The sequence below is a fragment of the Procambarus clarkii genome, chromosome 19 (assembly GCF_040958095.1).
Source record: "Procambarus clarkii isolate CNS0578487 chromosome 19, FALCON_Pclarkii_2.0, whole genome shotgun sequence".
NCBI lineage: Eukaryota > Metazoa > Arthropoda > Malacostraca > Decapoda > Cambaridae > Procambarus > Procambarus clarkii.
In genome coordinates, this window is record NC_091168.1 from 22,416,706 (window position 1) to 22,440,142 (window position 23,437).

The following is a 23,437-nucleotide window of genomic DNA, read 5'->3' on the forward strand; positions in this document are numbered from 1 at the left end:
TGGCTTTCAGTCAACTTTTCATTTTGTTTATTATGGTGGCAGCTTCTTTGTCATCTGCAGGCACTTCATTGGGAGGAGGCTGCCCTAGTTTTTCAGGGATCTTCTTTCATGGTTGCAACATTGCCTTGTGTGCTCTGATCTTGCCCTGTGTAGCAAGATTTGGTAGCTTCAAGTTGAGTTGCCTCCAGCTTTCTGGTTGGTGGCCAATGAGCTTAAACCCATTTGTGGCCTTTCATGTCTGTTGGCTTGTTTCTTCCAGGAATTCCCCTCCCTCTTGTTCACATCCCTATTCTTTCATTTCCTCGTAGATGGGGGATTTTGTTGGTTTTGGTGGTAGTGGGTGCAATTATCTAAGTGTAATTACCTAATTATAGTTACAGGATGAGAGCTGTGCTCGTGGTGTCTCATCTTCCCAATACTTGTCATATAACACTTTGAAACTACTTAAGGCCCCCAACATTCTCACTCAACTTGTTCCAACCGTCTACCATTCTGTTTGCAAAATAAAACTTTAATATTTTGTTGACACCTTTGTTTCCTTAGCTTGAATCTGTGTCCTCTTGTTCTTGAAGTTGCTGGTTGCAGGAATGACCTATCGCTTTCCAAAATTTGGTTGATTCCTGTTACTATTTTATAAGTTGTGATCATGTCACCTTTTTTCCTTCTACCTTCTAGTGTTGGTATATTTAACACCTCTAGCCTCTTCTCATAACTCTTGTGTTTTTAGTTCCTAAAGCCATTTTGTAGCATGGCTTTGCACCTTTTTCAGTTAATTGATGTGCTTCTTGAGATATGGCCACCATACATTCTGCATTTTCCATTTTGGTCTCACAAAAGTCCTGAACAGTTTCTTTAGTATTCTTTAGTATTTCACCATCCATGTAGTTAAAAGTGAGTCTGAAGTTGGAAAGCGACACATACGCTCCTCGCACAATGTTCTTTGTGTTCCTCTGGTGACAATCCACTATACAAAACCACTCCTAGATCCTCCCCTCTCCCTAGATCTCAAAAGGTTCTTTAATTACTTTCCACATAATTTATAATTTGTGTGTGGTTTATTTTCTCTGATTCCACATTCCATAATATGGCAGTTATTTACATTGTAATTGAAATAAGTTTATTGAGTTATAAATACACACAAAGGGATGAGGTAGCTCAAGCTATTCTCATACCATTCTGTACAACATGTTCATATACTGTTATATATATTAGTATGAATAAATACATGGTGTGCATATATTTATGCACAAATATCTGTATACTGTATATGCATATTTTCAAAGTTAAACATAATGAACACCATCTTTGACACAGATACCACTTATTAGAGCAAAAAAAAACTAAATAAAGAAAGTGAGAAACATTGAAAATAGATCAACAAAGTTATTCCCATGCTTCAAATCTCCTAATTTTTACCCAAAAAATGCAACTTCTCCAGGCAACTACGACTAAACTACAAGAGATAGAGACTTTATACTGTACTTGGATTTTCATGCTTCCTGGATGCTAATTAACAATATCAAAAGAACAAATACTGTTTTTGGAACACTTTATTTTCGGTGTACAGCCAGAATGTCACAATAAATGCGGCGCATCACAGTGGTTGAAACATTTGTTCATTAAATGAAAAATGCTCCTAGAAAGCACCCGCACCATCGGGTGCGCCACACAGCTACAGGTGTGGCCGAGCTGGTGAAAGAACACCTAAAGGTAAGGGAGTTAATAATTGACAACCCATGAGAAGTTGACATAATGGCATTGCAGGTTTGGAATCAGGATGATAAACTAATGACAGTAAATGTCTACAGCCCACCTACAGGCAACACATGGACAAAGGATGAACTAGATGACAAATGAGAGGGCTTCATAATGGTCATGAGAGAGATTATAGTAAGAGCAGATAAAGATAAATCACGATTGTTGGTACTGTGGAACTTCAACTTGAAAACAATAGACTGGGAGGCCTATGAAGCAAGAACAGAGGACATTTGGACAGGCAGATTTGTTAACCTCATTCTGGAGACATTCATGTATCAACACATCAAGCAGGCCACAAGATTGAGGGAAGGGAATGTTCCATCAATACTGGACTTAATATTCACCAGGAAAGAAGAGGAGATATTTGACATCAGCACCTTCTACCCTTAGGAAAAAGTAATCATGTCCTGTTGGAAATTAAATATGCTTTGCGATATAATCTAGAAGAGAATGGGGACATTGAAACAATTGATAAACTTTATTTCAAAAGAGGACACTATGGGGAGCTTAGCAAATTCTTTAATGAATGTAATTGGAAAGATTTGTTGCTAGGCAAGGCAATACTCTAAATCATATGTATGCCAAATTATGTGAAATATAGGATGAAGGCACAACAAAATTTATACCAAAACAGATGCAGAACTAGAAAACAGGATTAGCTCAACAGAAGATATGTGGGACAGAGAGGAAAAGACAAGAAAATGGGTACACTACAGGAAGCGACCTAGCCCTCAAATATACCAGCACTACAATCAAGAAATATATACACAGAGGTAAAGAGAAAGGCAGAAGAAACGTCGAGAAAGAGAAAGAAAGGGGTAGCAGATAAATATGAAACAGTTCCAGGCATTTTCTAAAAATATATTAAAAGCAAGCTGCATGTAAAGGATAAAATACAGAGATTTAGAATGGGGAACAGGTTTACACTGAATGAAAAAGAAATGTGTGAAACACTAAATGAACAGTTCCAAAGTGTGTTTGTACAAAATGAGGAATTTAGAATTTTGGGGAATTTTTATTTTTGGATGAATCTTGGAAACAAAATTTTCAGTTCTAGAAACTGGAACATGCTAGAGGGGTTGACAGGGAGATTTCTGACATGGATCAAAAATTTTCTAAGAGACTGATGAGGGCAGTAATTAGAGACATTGTATTTGACTGGAGGAGTACTCGCCTAATTATGCTTGCGGGGGTTGAGTTTTGGCTCTTTGGTTCCGCCTCTCCACTGTCAATCAACTGGTGTACAGATTCCTGAGCCTACTGGGCTCTATCATAACTATATTTGAAACTGTGTATGGAGTCAGCCTCCACCACATCACTTCCTAGTGCATTCCATTTATTAACTACTCTGACACTGAAAAAAATTCTTTCTAACGTCTCTGTGGCTCATCTGGGTACTAAGTTTCCACCTGAGTCCCCTTGTGTTACTAGTGGAGTGCTTGCGGAGTACCACAGAGTTCACCAGGAAAGAAGAGGAGATATGCCATGCCATGTTATGGAATGTGGAATCGGAGAAACTAGACCATACACAACTTCAAATTATGTAGAAAGGAATTAAAGAACTCAAATAAAAAGGAGATCTAGAGGTAGTTTTGGATAGTAAACTGTCACCAGAGGAACACACAAAGAACATTGAGGGAGGAGTGTATGTGTCGCTTTCTAAATTCAGACTTGCTTTTAATTACATAGATGCTAAAATACTAAACTGTTCATGACTTTTTATGAGATCAAAATTAGAATATGCAGCAGTTGTATGGTATCCATATGTCATGAAGCATATAAATAAACTGGAAAAGGTGCAAAGGCTTGCTACAAAATGGCTTACAGAACTGAACAACAAAGAGAGACTAAAGATGTTAAACATACCAAAACTAGAAGATAGAAGAATAAAGGAGATATGATAACCACTTACAAAATAGTAACAGGAATCGACCAAATTGACGAGGAGGAGTTCCTGAAACCAGCAATTTCAAGAACAAAAGGACAAGCTAATTGAAATTCATTCAAGCTAATGAAACAAATGTATTGAAAAAATATTAGAAGGTGCAAGGTGGAGGTGGAAGGTACTCTTTTGCAAACAGAGTGGCAGACGGTTGAAACAAGTTAAGTGAAAAGGTGGTGGAGGCCAAAACCGTCAGTAGTTTCAAAACGTTACACTGTACAGTGCAACAAAAAGTACTGGGAAGACGGGACACCACGTGCGTAACTCTCATCCTTTAACTACTCTTAAGTAATTACAATCTGCTCTTGTTCAAATCATGTGTGTATTTGGGCCACTGATGACATTTTGCACCAGAACTCATTTAGATTAGTGTTGATGATATACTGTACTGTATATCAGAACACAGTACCTGTACAGTTCATTAAAAATACTGTACCTATTAATTCCAAATTTGAGTAAATATATTTGAAAATGATGAATTGTAGTTTAGCAATTGTTAAAAATTAATTACAGTAATGTGTTGGGTCCATTTAATGTGACCTATTTTTTTGGTTTAAATACCTTTTAGACTTGGTGGGTTTATGCATTTTTCCTGTACCCAATATGTATTTTTTTCTTCTATGCTACCGTTAGACGATCCTGTAGACTCTTTTAAATGTTTTCTGTCTTTTTTGTTACATTTAAATGGACTGTTATTGAGTATGAAAGGACTAACATGTTTTACAAAGTCCCACTTATAGCACCTGTAGACCAAAAGCCTCCGCAAATGCATCGAGACAAACAGTCCCTCCTGTGCATGACTGAATGCTCTGCAAATCTTGGGTATAGAGGCCCAATCCATCTTCCATGCTGTCAAAATGGACAGAAAGAAAATCGACTGCTAAAATAGTCGACATGCCCTGAAAAAGTATTGCACTGTGGACCAAAGCCAGAAGCTAGAAGCGAAAGTGCCCTAAAATACCTGCCTCACAAAGAAAGGAAATGAACTGAACTGTGAAGACATGAGCATAACAAAATTTAAAGGGGTGTAAATTTAAAGAAGATGGAGAGCAAAACCATACAAGAGATGTGCAGAAAGCTAGCAAGACTCCCTCAAACACACACACAATACCAAATGCAAATGCTGCAGGCGAGGAGGCCATTGATGGTGATTGGCACAGAGAGAGCTGGAAGTAAAACCATTAATACTGTATATACAGTATATGAAGAAAAATATAACTTCACAAAAAGAGGTAATTTCTGATGATACATGAAAGTGGCCTATTGAAGGAGTAATGTATATACAGCATTTGCATTCATTTTGTTTCTGATGGAATAGGTATTATAGAAATATAAATAGTGTTTGCAAGTTCCTTTAGAACAAGGACACCTAACCTGACCACTTGAAAGTCACAAGGTAAGTGGAGCTTCACTCCAAAGTAAAATCAGTTCTTTCTTGCATATAGTATCATGTTATATTTTTCTGATTATACCGTACAGCTGCATTACAACATAGATTTGATATTACAGTATGAATGCACTCCCTTATTTGTGCCTGCAGGATGAAGCATTGGCTCTTGGATCTCGCCTTTCTAGCCGCCGATTGTTTATAGCAATGACTCACTTCCTGTTTCCCTATCACATCTAGTTTTAAAATTATGAATGTGTAAATATATGAATTAATGCATGTTACACAGTTCCTGGTAAAAAAAAAAAAATATTGAATGTTCGAGCCAGTGCAGATGCCAAATGCAGTGGAAGATGATATGGAATGGAAGAGGCTCCAAGTAATCCGTTCGAGTAGGATTACACAGTACAGTAGTGTTAAAGCAGCAGTTATGTTAAAACTAGTAGACAGAAGAAAGAAGTGACATGATCACCACATACAAAATTGTTACCAGAATTTACAAAATTTACAAGAATAGATATTTATAATTGCAATATTGATAACAAGAGGTCATAAATTTCAACAAAGAAAATAAAGGTGCCAGAAACTATCATAAATATTTGTATTCTTTTTGCAAATAGTGTGTTAGATGGATGGAATAATTTAAATAAGAGGAAAGTGCATTCTTTAACCATTGGAAGATTCAAAACGTCATATGATGGTTATATGAAAACTGGGACACTACGATCATAGCTCTCCTCCTGTAACTTCCTGTACTGTACACTTGGATAATTACTTTCAGCAGAGGCAAAACTGGTTTCTGAGCATGACTTTTACTGTGCAAAACCACTACAGTACTTTGAAAAGGAATTTTACTGTATTTCTCTATCTACATCATAACTTTATATCACTTAGAAAGAAAAAATATATTACTTAAATACAAGGGGACAGAAGTAATATTTATTTATTTATTTATTTTGTATACAAGAGTTCTTACATTCTTGTACAAATGCAAACACATAATTGTTTGCTTCTGTGCAAATGTTTAATAATTTATCCCACACTGATGTGATAAAAGATTTAATAACAAATATTTTTTGGAGGATTGTGTACTCTTTTCAACGAGCTCAATACTACCTAAATCATATTTAGCACCTCTTTCTTTACAGAGCCTCTTTATTACTTAGATAACACCTTGATCCTTGGACTAGATGAGAGCTGTGGTGTTAAGTGGTGATGTCATACAGGGTACTGTGCCATCACTTGATTTTAAGTTATCATTGTCAGGGTGAGCTGTGGTATCATCTAACAGCACCAGTGCCTGAACCTAATCATAAATCATACCTCAGTCCCAAATGCTTAATCTGATATTCCTTTACCTCTTTGCAGAAATGATTGTTGACCCACTAAAAATATGTCACATGCAAACCAGGCACTCCTTGAATTTTTTTAAACTAGAGGTACAGTAGTCCGTGGAAGTAATTTGTTAATGATCTTGGCTTTACAGCCTTAATCTTCAATAACATTCTCAGTCCTGTGAGAGTCATCTGCCTTGCGCATACTACACTTCAAACTTTCCTTACCAGCTTTATGGTCTATCTCCTAAAGCCTATTAGCCAAACATTATTTAGCAAACTTATCCAGTACAAGCGAGTCTTGCATTTCAAGCTTGGAAGAAATGTAATTGAAAAGTACTAATCAAAATTTAATTTCTGCTTACACGAATCAACATGTACTTTATCACTACATAAGGCTTTACCTTTTTGGAATTAGTTGGCATGCCCATGCATTAATCTGGTAACCCAGTCAGAACTTCTAAGTTAGTAATGCTTAAGTTGCAAACCAGCTTATGCTGCTTCAACCTAATTATGTTTGGCACCAACCACCTGACCTGCATTGCATTGCTGTGTTCATCACTTGTACACAGTAGCATTAAACTCATCATGTTTACCAACCTTCAGTATTTTCCTATAACCACTGCTTTTATCATCACATACACTTAGCAAAAAAAAAATCCGTAAGATGAAGATTTTCGCTTTTAATATAAAAAATAAGTACTCATACCAAAGCCATACTCCTTCATCAAGCTTTTAACAGATAGTCACACTAAATTGTCATGGTAAATTCCTGCTCTTCATTGAAAAGCATCTTATCATCATGTTTCCTTTAGCTTGACAACTGCTGCTGCATGCCTTTCTGAAGCCATATTGATCAGAAAGAAGATTTTTAAGTTTAATATGTTTTAAAATACAGTACTGTGTGATAATCTCGCAGAGATTGAAAATTTAGAGATGTAGAAGGTAAAATAACCTGTGCCATAGTTGGAGGGATTTATGTGGTCTCCTTTCTTTAGAATTGGGTTATCTAAATCATTTTTGCAAGATAAAGCAATATCTTAATCCAGCACAGAATGGCTGACAGCAGTTCATTCGTAAGACTCTAAATCCTTTGGAAATACCTCCCTTCCATTGACATTGCAGGTGACTGCCAAAGAAGCACAATTGATTAGATACTAATCTTTAATATAATTTTTTATATTATATTATGCATTACATATATACGTAATGCATTATATATACTGTATATGTAACGCATTACATACGTTGTATATATATATTGTTACATATAATGCATTATATGTCATATAATGCGTTATATTACAAAGTGTGCTGGGAAGACGGGACACCACGAGCATAGCTCTTATCCTGTAACTACAGTTAGGTAATTACTAATTAATTAGTAATTACTAAGTAATTAAGTTAGGTAATTAGACTGGCTTGAATACCTCTGCCAATCACCACTAGGCGACTCCATACACACCTCCCTGTCCCTCACTCCTGAGCCACCACATGTGCTTCCTTACTGAGCCTCATATCAATCATCAGGAAAGGATTGGATTTTCACACATTGAATTTTTCACTGTTTAAGGTCTTTGAATCTTCTAGACAAGGCTTATTTTTATTTAGTAAGGGGGTTTCTGGTAAGTATTCTTTCAAGTGTCCTTCATTTTGTTTTTCTGGCTTGTTCTTGGGTTTAAAATGTATTGCTGGTGGTGCATAATAGTGGCTTAGCTTAATAAACCCATATCATTTCAAATACAGTTCTCTCCACCATCGGACAGGGAGCTAAGGTCTTTACTGGTGCGTCAGGACTGGTCGGCCTTTCCTTTGCAAGTGCTTTGTTGGCATGGACTTATTTGTAGTTACCCAAGTGTACTTACAGGATGAGAGCTATGATTGTGGTGTCCCATCTTCCTCTTTTTCATATAATGCATTAAACTTCTGATGGTTTTGGTCTCTACCACCTACCTTTTCACTTGTTCCAACTGTCTACCACTCTGCTTACGAAAATAAATTTTCTAATATTTTTTCTGCAGCTTTGTTAGCTTAAATCTATGACCACTTTCTCTTGAAATTTGACTCCCATTATTTCTCCCATGACTCTGATATCTCCTTGTAGCTCTTATCTTTCAGTTACAAAAGTCATTTAGTTGCAAGTCTTTGCACCTTTTCAAGTTTGTTGATGTGCTTCTTAAGATATGGGCATCATACAACAACTGCAAATTCCAACTTTGGTCTCACAAAGGTCGTGAACAATTTCTACCACAGGTCATGCTGTGGGCCTGTTTTTGGACATTTTCACTAGGGTCGCTTGCATTTTTCCATCCATCGGGCAACTGTGTTAGGCTAAAGCTATTCAGAAACATGGGCCTAGGTGTAAAAGTTCTTCCTAGTATGTACTGTAGTCAGAAGCAGCAGAAATATTTGCATGACATGTATATTTCAAGACATCATTTTGAGTCCCAGTGCTTGGAAGACATGTTGAAGCACCTTGCTTCCATGCAAAGCTTTGCATTGTGCAGAATAGAGTCTTATGTTGAAGTTTAGTGACTGAAGGCCACCTTTATTGTTTTCTGCATTCCTCCAGTATGGTTCAGTGTTGGTTTCACCTGAGAACCTGTGAGATGTGTTAGGTATAGATGGCTACCCCTTTTCAAACCACCTATACAATGGGCTGCTTGCAGGACTGCAGCTAAGTTCTGAGTTTGAGCACAAAATTATTTGTGTTTGAGGGCATACTTTCCATCCATTTCAGGAATCTTGCAGAATTATTGTGTTTTAACAAGGATCTGACTTTGCTTGTGGCCTCACCTTTAGTCCAGGCCACAGTAAAAGAAGTCTGATTGTTTTCCTTTCCCAGCTTGGATTGGACACAGACGAGGCTTCATGTGTTGCTGAGTATTAGATACCACTGTAGGCATTGTTTAAGGAGTCGGTCTAATTTTCTTTTGACCCCTCTTGGTTTTCAGGTGTTCAGACTTCTGCATGTGAGAGAGCTTTAATTCCCTCCAACCAGTGGCAATCCCAAGGAGTGCCCCAAATAAAAATATTTGAAATAAAAAATAAGTGGCAAAGTATGCTTTTAAAACATTTTTAAAATGTTTTAAAAAACAAGCTGTTTTTAAAAACAGCTTGATGGAATCGCAACTTAACCCTTCAACTGCACATAGTGACCAGGGTCGCTTCATCGGTGGTGTGCACAGCAACTAGGCTTTCAGGTTTAGCATAAGGTTAAAAAATCCCATGGGTACACGGGACTTTCATCCTCTTTCTCAGGTTTCCAGTAAACAGAAGCCATCTTGGACAAAAAATCATGAGCACCCCTTGACCAGGCCTCTTGGTTGGTGGTCTGGTCAACCAGGCTGTTCTGCGAGTGGTAGTTTATTCAATCACATGTCCAGACTCACAGCCTGATGTATGAGTCACAGCCTGATTGATCAGGTATCCTTTGATGTATTAATCGAGTTTTATTTTGAACACTACAAGAGGTTGACCAGTTATACCCTGTATGTGTAAATGGAGTGTGTTGTACCTGGATGGGGTTCTGGAAGTTGTTCTACTGCCCAGCCCAGGGCCAGACTTGACTTGTGAGAGCTTGGTCCAACAGGCTGCTTCTTGAAGTGGCCCACGTAGCCACTACAGCCCGGTTGGTCCAACACATCTTGCAGAAAACTATCCTGTTTTTCGTAAAGACTTCCAATTATGTTCTGGCAATATTTTTTATACTTGCTGGGAGGATATTGAACAACTGTGGACTTCTAATATTCAGACAATGTTCTCTGATTGTACCTAGGGTACCTCTACTCTCCACTGGCTATATTCTGCATTTCCTTCCATATCATTCACTCCAGTATGTTATTATTTTACTGTGCAAATTAGTAACCTGGCCCTCTAGTACTTTCCATGTACAGTACTACTGTATATATATAATATAGTACCTTTCTCATCTCCTTTCTAGAGAGTACATTTGGAGAGTTTTGAGATGATCTCAATAGGTTAGGTGTTTTATCATGCCTATGCATGCCATATATGTTCTCTGTACTCCCTCTATTTCAGCAGGGGGAGTAAGTAAGTATCGAGCAGTACTCAAGGCAAGACAGTACAAATAATTTTAATAGCATTATCATTGTGATGGGATCCCTGGATTTGAAGGTTCTCGTAATCCATCCTATCATTTTTCTAGTGGTACAAGGACTGTGACCTGATGTACACAGGTTTTCACTGTGCTTGGGCTCAATTTTATTTGATTGACTGTTACTCTTTGCATTCTGTTTGACAGAAAACTAAATATCCATTGCCCTACTCTACATGTTGCTCCTATTGACCTCAGTTTATAGGCTATCATTCCATTGTCACATTTATCAAATGTCTTTGCAAAATGAGTTTCCTGATAACAAGGAAAAAAATTGTGACTTTGTCCATGGTGAAACCAGGAAATCTGATGGTCACAATTCATAAGTGTTCATGGAGCAATCACCCTGAACCAGACGTGGGGCAGGAGTTATTGCAAAGATATTTGTATATACAGGGGTACCTTGGTTTACGAATTTAATCCATTCCTGGAGACGGTTTGTAACCCGAAAATTTGTAAACCGAAGCAAATTTCCCCATAAGAAATAATGGGAAATGAATTAATCCGTTCCTGACTCCCCCCAAAATTAACATCAAAGTAAATTTTATACCTAATTCACCCAAATCTTCATTACAAAAGTATGTACAAGTTATTAATTAACTTTACTGATGACTCCTGTTGGCATATGGAAGACAGTGAGGAGGGGGGAGGAGGAGAGGTGTTATTGTTTGGAAGGGGAATCCCCTTCCATTATAACATCAGGCAGTGAGGACTTCTCTGGGGTGCACTCTCTGGCACATTTTGCCTGCATACCACTAGGGCCTGCTTCTGGCTCATTGCATGATTTTCTCATTGTTTTTTCTGGAAGATTGTTTTTTCCTTCTTTGTAACACTTGTCTGTAGTGAGACAATACATTGTCATTAATAAGATCAATGCAATGGCCTGCTAAAGCTTTATCTGGGTGATTCTTTTCAGCAAAATTTTGCAGTTCTTCCCATACTGCATACATTTTTTTAATTAATGAGGAAGGGACATTCTCTACTGCCTCCTCCTCCTCTCCTGGAGATTTGTTATACTGTCTAGCAAGTTCAACAACACGTGTATCATTTTCATGGTTTATGAATAATCTCTTGTTTTTCCTCTATGGTTATTCTCACATGTGATTTTTTGCCTTGAACCTTACCACTGGCTTTCTTGGAACCCATGACGACATGTATAATAACAACTTTTATGCTCAAATAGCCAAAAATCCGAAAAAACCTGTAAATCCTTGCGGAAAATTCAGGCGGGATAGTCACTGGGCGCAAGGCACTGGTAAACTAAGGCGCAATCGCCGTGCCACCAAGCGCTAGGTAGGCTGTATGTGAATCAACAAACTCGTATCTCGAGGGAAAGTTCGTAACCCGATTCAAATTTTCCGAACAAATCGGGCTCGTAACCCGAAAGTTCATAAACAGGGGCGTTTGTAAAACGAGGTACCACTGTATTTATCTCGATATGTTCGATTTGTTTTTGTCTGGTTTATTTGCAGTAATAAATTTATAAATTTATACAGTACTGTATAATAAACTGTGTGAGGCATTGGAATGCTCAAATATATTCATGTTACTAAGATGCATACCATATTATATTCTTAGAACAATAAAATATATTATTTTGCTGTTATTACACTGTGTACACACTATACAGTGTATATAACTACAGTACTGTATCTATGTTTTCATTGAACTTTACAAACCACTAAGCAGTGCTGGTGGGTGTAATAATCATGTAACCAGTTCTCAGAGTTCAGCCTAGCCCCCCATATTTTGCACAAAATTGAAAGTGAATACATGATATTGTTTTCATATAATAATGTTGTACGTGTTTTTTTTTTTTAAGTGCAGTGATGCACTGGGCTGTCAATAAAGTAATACTATTTGTATTATTGTATATCACAGAACATGTAGAATATTGGTATGCACACATGTATTCATGTCACTAATATATGCGCAATATTATTTTCTTTGAACAATAAAACATACTGTTTTTGTTGTAATTAAACTGTAAGTACATGTTATATATAACTAGTACTGTACTTGTTATGCATCATAACAAACCACAAGCAGTTTGGGTGGGTGTGATAATCTCATAATCCAAGCACAGCATAGCACCCACATTGTTCAGTTGGCAATGCCACCCGATGCAGCAAGTTGCCTCCCAATATACAGTATTATGCACATTGCTAACTCTAGCCACATTACTGCTAGTACTACCAGAATCTTGGTCACTGGATTCTGAATGTGAAGCATTTTTCACAAGCTCATATTCTAAAGGAACATCAGGTCCCTTTTTTTCATGACGCATTGTTGCACCACGCACCAGCTGTGGATGTCTGCCTTGTTCTCTGAACATCGTAACCAGCATTGGGTTCACTAATATCTGAAACTTGCACATAGTTTTTATCAGTCAAGATCTTTTATGACACTATCATCATTAACTAATCATAGTTATTTCATCATTATTAAATGATGCTGTGCACACATGATGCATGGCAGGCCTGTGCGCTGCTCCTACATGCACTGCTCATGGTTACCCTTCTCAATACTGAGGCTCTCACACCCAGGACAGGTGCCCACAATTTTTTCTAAGATGGTATCTGTTTACCGGAAGCCTGAGGAAGCAGATGTGAGCCAGAGGGGGGAGAGGGACTTTTAAATCTTATGCGGTACTTTAAAACTTTCCCAGCCGTGTTACCCAGGTTTTGGATACTTTTTTTTTTTTAATATATACGAGAGTTCTTACATTCTTGTACAGCCAATAGCATGCATAGTGTTTCAGGCACCGAGCACAGTTAGCATGATTGAGCATTTGAGCGTTGAGCCGAGCGTTTTCGGACACAATTACCGAGATCAATCCCAACCGTGTCAGTACAGTGGAAGAGTTAAAACTTCAACAAACCCCCCCCCCCATCTTTTAGTGTGTTGAGATTTTTATTATTAACATTTTTATTGACAAAATTAATTACAATTTTGCCTAATCTGAGGATTTCGATTTAATGGGTTTCTGAGAAATGTGCTGTTTATTTTTTGCAAAGCTAAATAATGCTGCACTTTGGTTTCTACCAGCCAGAACACCTGTTATGGGTAGAGGGGACCTAGGCAAAACAAAACTGTCTTTATGGGGCAATGGATGAGGAATTGTGTGTATAATTACCTAAGTGTAGTGCCTCGTAGCCTGGTGGATAGCGCGCAGGACTCGTAATTCTGTGGCGCGGGTTCGATTCTCGCACGAGGCAGAAACAAATGGGCAAAGTTTCTTTCACCCTGAATGCCCCTGTTACCTAGCAGTAAATAGGTACCTGGGTGTTAGTCAGCTGTCACGGGCTGCTTCCTGGGGGTGGAGGCCTGGTCGAGGACCGGGCCGCGGGGACACTAAAGCCCCGAAATCATCTCAAGATAACCTCAAGATGCAATCGGAAACATTAAAATGGAATTATACCATATTTAGTATAGCATGTGTGTTGCTCTTACATGCAACAGATGGCGCTGTTTTTCAAGAAAAGCATAGTTTTGTCACAGGTGTGGCATCTATATTTATACTTACGAAATGAACGGTATGGTAAACAACACATCCTAATTCCAACACAATGTCACACAAAACAATTCTATAAAAAATAAAATAAATCAAAATCTATGAAAATAAAATTTATCAATGCAATCGGAAACATTAAAATGGAATTCGTGACATATTTAGTATAGCGTGCATGTTGCTATTATGTGCAACAGATGGTGCTCTTTTTCAAAAATGCATGTTTTTACCTGTCACATGGGTGGCATCTATATAGGTATATAAAAAGACGCGCCTATTCGAATGCAACGTTGTGTCAAAATTTCAAAGCAATTGGTGAAGAACTTTCGGAGATTACAGCGGGTGTTGCTCTTACGTCCAACAGATGGCGCTGTTTTTAAAAAAAAAGCATGTTTTTTCCTGTCGCAGGTGAGGCATGTATATAGTAGATATATAAAAGGATGCGCCTATTCAAATGTAACGTTGTGTCAAAATTTCAAAGCAATCGGTAAATAGGTTTCGAAGATTTCTCTCACATGAAAAACACATGAAAAAACAGTTTTTTAGAAAAAGCATGTTTTTTAACCATCACAGACGTGACATCTATATAGTATGTATATATAAACCGGCTTGGATGCGAATGGAAAGCTGTGTGAAAATTTCAAAGTAATCGGTTAAGAACTTTTGGAGATTAGCGATTTTGAACAAACGAACATTTACATTTTTATTTATATAGATTTATAGACAAGAAGGTACATTGGGGGGTTAAGAGAGTACATAGAAATGATATTGATTTTACATTCTTGTAAAGACACTAGCTAATGTGAAAAGGTGCTAGTGTAATGTGATAATGTGACAAGGTATGCTGCATTTTTTGCGTGGTGATGTGTAACAGATGGTGTGTGCTGTGAATTATAATTTAGCAATAAATGGTGCTTTAAGGTAAATGTTATTTAGGGACATGTAGTAAGGGATGGTGTATTTTTATGATAAACAGTACTGTGTAAGGATGTTGCATATAGGGAGAGTGAATGTATTTTGGGGAGATGGTACATTTTGGGAGATATAATGTTATAATGATGTTGGGAGACAGTGTTTCAGGAAATATACTGTGGTATGGTATGTTTCAGGACTTACAGGCCTCTTGCACTGACATCACAAGTTAACATACAGCAATGAAAGGCAACCAACAAGCATTAATGATGAAAATTGTACCACATCAAACTGATTATTAGACTTTAAGCAGTATGTCAGTAATGCTATTAGGGGAACACTTAATTACAAAATGGGGAATACTCTAATGTGTTGAGATAGATGCGTGGTGATTATTGGGGCGGAGGTGTCCAATAACAAAATGTATATCTTGATGAAATGTGCCTCTATGAATGTACTGTATTTGAATGTAATACAGTATATACAATGATATACCATATCCAGAAATCTAAATAAATTACAAAAATCATTCAAGTTTAGATCATATATTTATGGTATAAACATAAGAAAAATATACAGTACTGTATTGCTACTGCTTTTGAAGTTGTGTCTGTGTGCTAGACACAACCAGTGCGTCAGCAACAGCACTGGTCATGGGGATGTTTGTTTATAATACCCTTTACATATTTATACTGTATATTATACAATATTACAAAATGTATCATGACCAAGATTATTTTTAATTTTAACAAGCTTTTAATAAATATTGGCATTAAATGTCATCTAATATAATAATTTTGTGTTCACACTCAGATTGAGTCTTGAGTGGATGGAAGTGATAATGTCTCATGTTTCTCTGTGTTGTTGGGTCAAATTTTTGGCTTGAACTTTCTCATCCACTGATTGGATGATGATATTGATGAGCTCATCTAATGGTAAAAAAAATTCAGATGAAGCTTTATTATTGCCATCTCTTATGGGAAGATAATAATTCGGGCAAAAATTAGCAATAGGCAAAAGAATAAGAGAAAATTTATTTAAAAAAAGAAAAAACTGTACAGTACACACTTACCTGGGTTGATAGCTAATTCACAATATTTATTTGGCTAAATTTTTTAACCTATTGTGCATATTTTATGCTAGTAACATTAATTGATAATCAAACCACTAATTATAAAAGTGATTTCAAGTTATAAATTAATTTTAAGCTTTATTTTTCTGGTACTGTTCTTTCAGGATTACATGAGCTACTGGAGAAACCGTCGCTGCTAGCATTCGCTGAACCTTAGGGATGTAAGATGTGGGAGTCTTGATCCTGGGAATGTGAGTGGTGCCGGCAGAGGTGCAATTCTTACCCGAGGCAACGATGTGTGTGGGGCTTCAGAAGCTCATCACCATGGACATCAGTATCCTCAGGCTCCTTATCATCAATATCATAATAATCAGATGATGGCCCATCACAACAACACTCATCAGCTTATTGCTCATAACAACCATCAACATCTCCACTACCTTCATCACCACAATCCCAGGTCCCCATCGCCCCTCCATCTCCACCATTATTCTGCTAGAGGCAGCAGTAGTAGTAGCAGCAGCAGTATCAACAGCAGTGGTAGAGCCTCTGCAACTATCACCACCACAACTACCAATACCAACACTCCACCACTGGGTTTTGACTCGGTGGGTAACTCAGGGCTCGGCGCATCTCTCTTGTGTGTCACCACCTCAGGGCATAATGACTTTGCTCTGTGCGGCCCTCCAGCTCAAGACATTGCATTGATGAATCATGGAGGGTGTCCTGCATGGTGTTCTCACCATGGGGGCACACCAGAGGGGGAAGGATGCTTGGATGGCCTGCGCAGAGTATCCAACAGGCTGGCAGACTTTCTTAGGGGCCTTTTTAATTCTTGATGGTTGGTTTTAGTTATTTTAGCTTATTATTTGTTTAGTATTGAGTGTCATTTGTCTTAAGTTTGGTCCAGAACTTAGTTTTGCTATTTTTATAACAATTTTGTATGGATCCAGGTCTTTCCAATGATCCTGGGAATAATGCTTAAGACAAGACTTAATGTATTAATTTGCCCAACAAAGAAAGAGTGCCATTATTTCATCTCATGCCTGATCTGAAATCAAATACTCATGCTCAAAATCAAGATGAGCTGTAAACTACGAATACACGAGAATCAGTGCAATCGGTGTTGTTGATAGTCATAAATGGCTGCAGGCAAAGTAAAGTATTTATTACAAATGAACTGTTGGATATGTGGTTCATGTTTACAGTGAGAATGTGGATGTAAAGCCACAGAAGATGAAGCCCCTCTAGCGGTCCTTAAGATCCTTGAGTGTGTGGAGTTTGGAAAAGTGGTCAGCTCATTTTGATAATAAGTACGTGTGCTTAAACATCGATGGTGATTGAAAATTCTTTATATTTCAAATTTTTTATTTTTTATTTTTTTAAGAAACTTTCTTAAGCAAGTCACCGAGCCCCGGGCTGGCCTTCCCACTCCCGTCCGCGTGTGTTGTGATCATTGGGCATGTTTGTAGCCCAACCCACACCAGTCTTTCACGTTCAGCGGCTGACAAAACTCTCACAAAATTGATGAGCCTCCAATTTAACCCCATTTAAAAAGTACTTTGAACAGCAAATAAGATGTTGAATGAGAATAGTTTCTTCTTCCTGATAGCATATTACAAAGCAAACAGTTCAATATTGGTGGTCGACAACCCATATGTGAGTTGCGCAACAAGGTACTTGTTTTACTCATCACCTAATGAGGTTTGTTCGCCGCTAATTTTATATCAGACTGCCTAGTCGTGAGCACGGTGTCTTGTGCTGCTCATTCGTTACTTACTATTGAACGATCTCATGTACAGTGTTGTTGATGAAGAAAACTTATTTAACACACATTTTATACAATAATTACATTACAGTTAATTTTTTCAATAGGTGGGACTAGCTTGCAAATAACTGTGACAACAAGTGGTTAGAATGATAACTGACCATTCCCACCACAATTTATAATGCGAACACCTCCTTCTTAGCTAACTTGGCAAGAGATTGCCAAACTTACCAAGTGCATCTCAGTGATAACATGTGATAGATTATACCAAAGGTGGCTTGAAATAATTGGCAGTTGTGCAGAGTGCCAATGAAGAAAGATAATGGCTCCATTCTCACCACTGTTATCTGAGAGTGATGATGCCTCATTAACCCACTTACCTATAGAGTTTGAGAATATGGAAGTAGGTAGTGCATCATTGGTGATCCAGTAATTAAAGTCTCAGGATGTTCGAGAGGGGGAATTAACATTCCTGAAATGTTTATATAGACTTCTCCTTGTGTTATTTTGAATGCTTCAGTTGTCACTAAGATGGTCTGAACTGAGAAGTTATGCTTAGCAATCCTTTACAGGAGGCTGAGAAACAATTGAACAATGAAACAATTGCATCTAGCAAAATCTATTTGAAATGAGTTGAATTTATCTTATCCATTTAAGTTTATAATCACTTTGAGAGTACTTAACAAAAATTAAAATTGTTAAATAAAAAAATTAGGATTATAAAAAAAATTAGGATGATAAAAAAAAAGCAGTTAATTAGATTTGTAAATTTTACACAAAAATCTAAATATATATATAGAGAGAGAGAGAGAGATTGTTAAAGAAAGTTGTTTAGGTTGCCTGCATGTGTGTGTAGCAAGATATGATTGTAAGCTCTAGGGTAGTAAGGGTGCACAGGTTTTCCCAGTGTATAAACTATAGGTATACAGTATGCTGAATATGCATAATCTCTTAAAACTTGGCATGAATTTTTTGTTTGTATACAAATCAGCAGTGAGTACTTACGAGACAATATCACAATGTCATGATAGGTAAATCTGGTCACAAGAGACAGGTCTGTTCACAATTGGTGCTCGAGAATAACTTCTCAATGTGTTGCCAGCAGCAAGAACCACATGCTGCTGCTGCTGCTGCTGGTATGTTTAATCCCCCCTTGAGTTGTGTGATATAAATACGCATGCCAGGACTGAAAGAGGAAATGAGTGAGGTTCAATACTATGCACAAGGGGTTAATATGAAACTAGCCTTATATCATTATCTCGATGCCAACTGTACCTGAATGCTAGACTAAAGGAAAGTGAATTATCAGTCATCAGTTTTGCTTGCTCACTGCCCAGATATTGTTCATGGTAAAATCATCAATACCTAAATAATTCAGTACACCAGGATCACTAATATTCTTTATTGTATAAGTTTGTATATTTATTCTTAAATCATGGTTTATTCGTTAATTAAACTTTGACGTAAGTGTAAATATGAATCACTAGTTTGAATGATAATTGGTATTATTTGATCAGATTTTGAAATATTTAGGTATTAATGTTAGGTATTTTAGAGGTTAGCCACAGGTGGCATTGCATATCTAGATGTCCTGCTGTGCTGTGCCAAATCTTACCATGCAGTAATTCATATGAATGATTACATATGCAATTATTTTATAATCACGACATCAAATTTAGTTTCCATTGATGTTGAGTTTAGATTTCATAAAGGTGGTTTAGTGATGCTCTCCAAAATACTTGGGTCTTTGTACTATGTAATACAAAGGTGCAATTTTGCAGTGGAAATTATGTGAAGTAGTTTTCATTCTCTCCATTTTGTATATGGAAAATCTATTGTATTCACCCTTACATAGATTGTGAGGTAAAAGACTAAGAAAACCAAACCAAAACACTGCCATTGTGTGTTTTATATGTTGTTGGGCACTTGTGACATTAGCTTCAGTATTGGCAGCTGGTGGTGACTGATAAAGGCACCTGTTCTGAATATGTTAAGCCTCTACATGGAGTGCTGTGAGTGACCAGGTGGAGACCATGCCTTCGAGTTGAATAGTGAAGTATACGTCCTGTTACTGTGGATGGTTTCTAAGGTCAGTAGGTTTACCAAAAATATTCAGTAATACAATTAAAAGAAGTCATCATTAAAATGTCGATGGAAATCTTCATATGAGGTACAATTTTAGGTTACTATAAAATGGGATGATCAGTGTCTTGAGGTCATTAATATATTTTATGTTCTTCCACTGAGGAGAAGAGGCAGTACAAAATGTATAGTTAAATTTCAAATAAAATTAATTTTGCTATTTATCATAGCTGTATTGTAAAGGAGCTCTGCCAAAATGTAATTTAACTAAAAGAATCCCATATCATACCTAAATGAACTCTTACCAAGTTTCTACTACTACTAGTGGATACCAATTATATTGTTTATTTTTTTTACCAATAAATAATGGAATGACATTAAAATTAAATAAACACTAAAAATTGCTTCTTTTCTGATGGGAACCAATATTATGTTTAATTTCCTCTAACATGTGAACTTCCACCGAGATGCTTGTTACAAAAATCTGGATGACCCTGTTTTAATCAAAATGACCAACCCATAAATTTGGAAGCTTAAAAATCTAAATGACAAACAGTATCAAAGTTCATTTACTGTGAATGGAACATTTTAAGTAATTAAAAATAACTTTCTTAAGTTTCAGTTTTCAATTAGACTCATGTATAGTAGAGCATGTGAAATTGATGGAAGGGAAATATCGACCACTATATTTGTGGCCAGGTATACCTGTCTCAGGCAAATTTTAGTTAGGTATTAACCTCACTATAATTGTAAGCAGAAAATGATCAAAGTCTGTGTGGTGAACCTCAAATGAAGGTAATCCTTATGTGATGCTATTCTTCCCTGAATGAAACCACGTGCAAAAAAAAAATTGTAATTAACTTTCCTCAAAAAAACAAAAAAACAAAAAAATTACCCAGGTGTGTGCATGTTACAGAAATTATTATATAAGGCTATGGTTATTGGTCATTACTAATAAGAGTTTATTTCATGCAATGTAACAGAGTTTTTTGTATTGATAAGGGATTCTGAATTGTAAATGGGATTTTATTAAGGCATATATTACTCATTACACAGGGTGATAAGCCTTGCTAAAGGCCATGATGATGGCTATATATAATTTTTTGGTGGTGATCATAACATGACGTAAAGGGCATAATTATTTTATTTAGATAATGGGTCATTTACGAAAATTTACAGAATTTGCTTAGAAGTATTTTGGGAAAATTGCAAATGGGCAATTTTTAAGAATTTTAATAAATTTAGTTATTACTTTTACATACCTGAAGGTAAATTAGACACACACATCCTATGATGTTTTGATTTACTGTACAGGAAATGTACCATAAGAGATAACATTTGTCTTAATGAATGTGACAAGTATACATCTTGTTTGTCATCATTAATGTTTAAAGGGAGGGAATGCTTTCCAAGCAAAAAGAGTCACTTTAGTCCAAATTATTAACCACTGTGCTGTGCACCTGTTTTTTGCAAAAACTTTATAGTGCAATTGTTAACGACATATGTTTTGTTGTTTTTATAAATGTTCAGGTAAAGTTAATGTCAAAATGTTTCCAAATTCAACCATTTTCATTTCAAAACCCAAAGAGTGATGAAACATTAAAAAACATTAAAATATAGCCTAATTAAAACAAAAAAATAGCACAACTCTCAGAGCGCCTCAAGGTGCTCAGCGCTACACGGTGGTTAAGAGAATGCAACCACGGTTATGTTGCAAAAATAAGTACTATAATGTAATTCTGCATCATAGGTTGTGAATAATTATTTTCATCCCAGTACTATGGTACTTATGCAATCCCATTAGTAAAAGGCAAAAAATATACTCTACAGCAAAATTCTTAATTTGACCATGTAAAGATTTATGGTAGAATGATTATTGATGTACAGTATTTAAGGACGTTAGGTGCAAGAAAAGTGGTTTAGTGTATTGACATGGCATGGTAACACAATGCACAGGGAAAGTGTGTAATATAGTATTCCTTTTACAACATTTAATGGTGTTTCACACTAAACTGAAGTCCATGATCATATTTTATATTTTGATAATGTAATAAAAATATATGTGCATTTATGGTAACTTTAGTAAACATAAATTTTGACTACAGTATATGATTCATCTTATGATCAATTGAAGGAATAATCCTGAGATACCTGCTAGTTTCATTAGTAGAATTATGATGCTCTACAGGAATTAAGATATTTTGTCATGATCAAAACGAGATTTCATGCTTGACCGGAGTTTATTTTAAACAAGAGATAGGAAATGGTGGGATGATGAATTGCGGCAACACGAATTTCTGGTTTGCAGAAACTATCGTAGAATGAGTGCAATTAATTGCTGGAATAGCTGAGCCTTCCATTGCTAAGATGGTTCCTTGAGTAAGGCTACATGTGTATTAAGTTCACTGTCCTGTGCTGCAGGAGTCTCGATTACAGGTGCCTTCCGCCAGCCTGGGGACCCTCGGGCCACTCCACAAACATTACTGCCTCACCTCATCAATGTTCAAAATTTAAATGTTTCTATCACTTATTAACTAGTATGACAAGTGAGAGATCACATTAGCTTTAACTATTTTAAATAAGTTTTATACAATGGGAATTCCTATTCATTTTTAGAGGAATTCTTACTTCCACATGAGGAATATTGTTTTGATTCTGGAGTAGTCCATTATTTGTAGAATAGAAGAAACTGTGAAGAGGTTAGCCATTACAAGCCTTAGATGGTACTTCAATAAGGGTAATTTTTAAAGTTTTGCAAGTAGTTATCATGCCTTAATAAGACCATTCACAAGGCCTTTAATGGCTGAGTCTGTCACAGTAAGTATTGTAAGCGAGTTGCGTCTGTTAAAAGTACTACTGGAGCCTTGTTTATGGAGTACACCATTTAGTGATGATCCTTTAGGAATGGAATTTGCCATTTTTCTTCAGTTCTTTTGTATGTGTAAAAATTAGTGCTGATGCCACTGAATTAACTTTTGGGTTGTTCATTGTTAGTTTTTTGGTTTTTATTTGGATGGTCCATAGTACTTGTGTTTGTGGTGTATGCAAGCGAGAATTTTTGCGCAATTGTATAACTCAAATGATTCTGCATTACTTATAAATGAATGTTGTATGAAGTAAAACAAACTTTTGCATTTTATATAGAACATATAGCATACATTTCACATGTAGAAACAGTTACTGTAATTCACTTAGAATCTCCATTGAAAATGAAATAAACCCCTTTTTCACTATGTGTTGTACTTATTTAAAAGTTACCATTTAATGGCAAGTGGCTTCCCATTTTGAAGTTTTTTTTTTTTTTTTTTTTTTTTTTTTTTGGCAAGTTGGCATTATCCATCCATCCACACATCCTGCATCACAGGTACTATTTCATGTGGGTAGATGTCTTGAGTTTTTAAAAACATTTTGTCTAACCTATTTCTTAACAAGGATTTAAGTTTGAGCCGGGATGGGCTCTCATTATAAAGCTGTGAATGTTGTTCTGGCCAGGTGTGACCTTGTCCACTTTTGCTCTAAATGTATGTTCCATTCTGGAGGTAATTTTTAGGCAA

General features: G+C 36.5%; 1 protein-coding gene across 2 annotated transcripts in view; it reads left to right on the forward strand.

The window, feature by feature from the left end:
- LOC123757562 (uncharacterized protein CG5902) overlaps nucleotides 1-23,116 on the forward strand; it is an 81,871-nt gene extending 58,755 nt beyond the window's left edge. The window contains exons 7-8 of one of the 2 annotated variants that reach the window (XR_006772778.2): nucleotides 6,456-6,526; nucleotides 16,198-23,116. Coding sequence is in view for 1 of the 2 variants with exons in the window: in XM_045741314.2 (XP_045597270.1) it covers nucleotides 16,198-16,233 (36 nt within the window). In the remaining variant the exon portion in view is untranslated. The remainder of the gene's footprint in view (nucleotides 1-6,455; nucleotides 6,527-16,197) is intronic. The other variant, XM_045741314.2, reaches the window with a different exon arrangement.
- The last annotated feature ends 321 nt before the right edge of the window (nucleotides 23,117-23,437 follow it).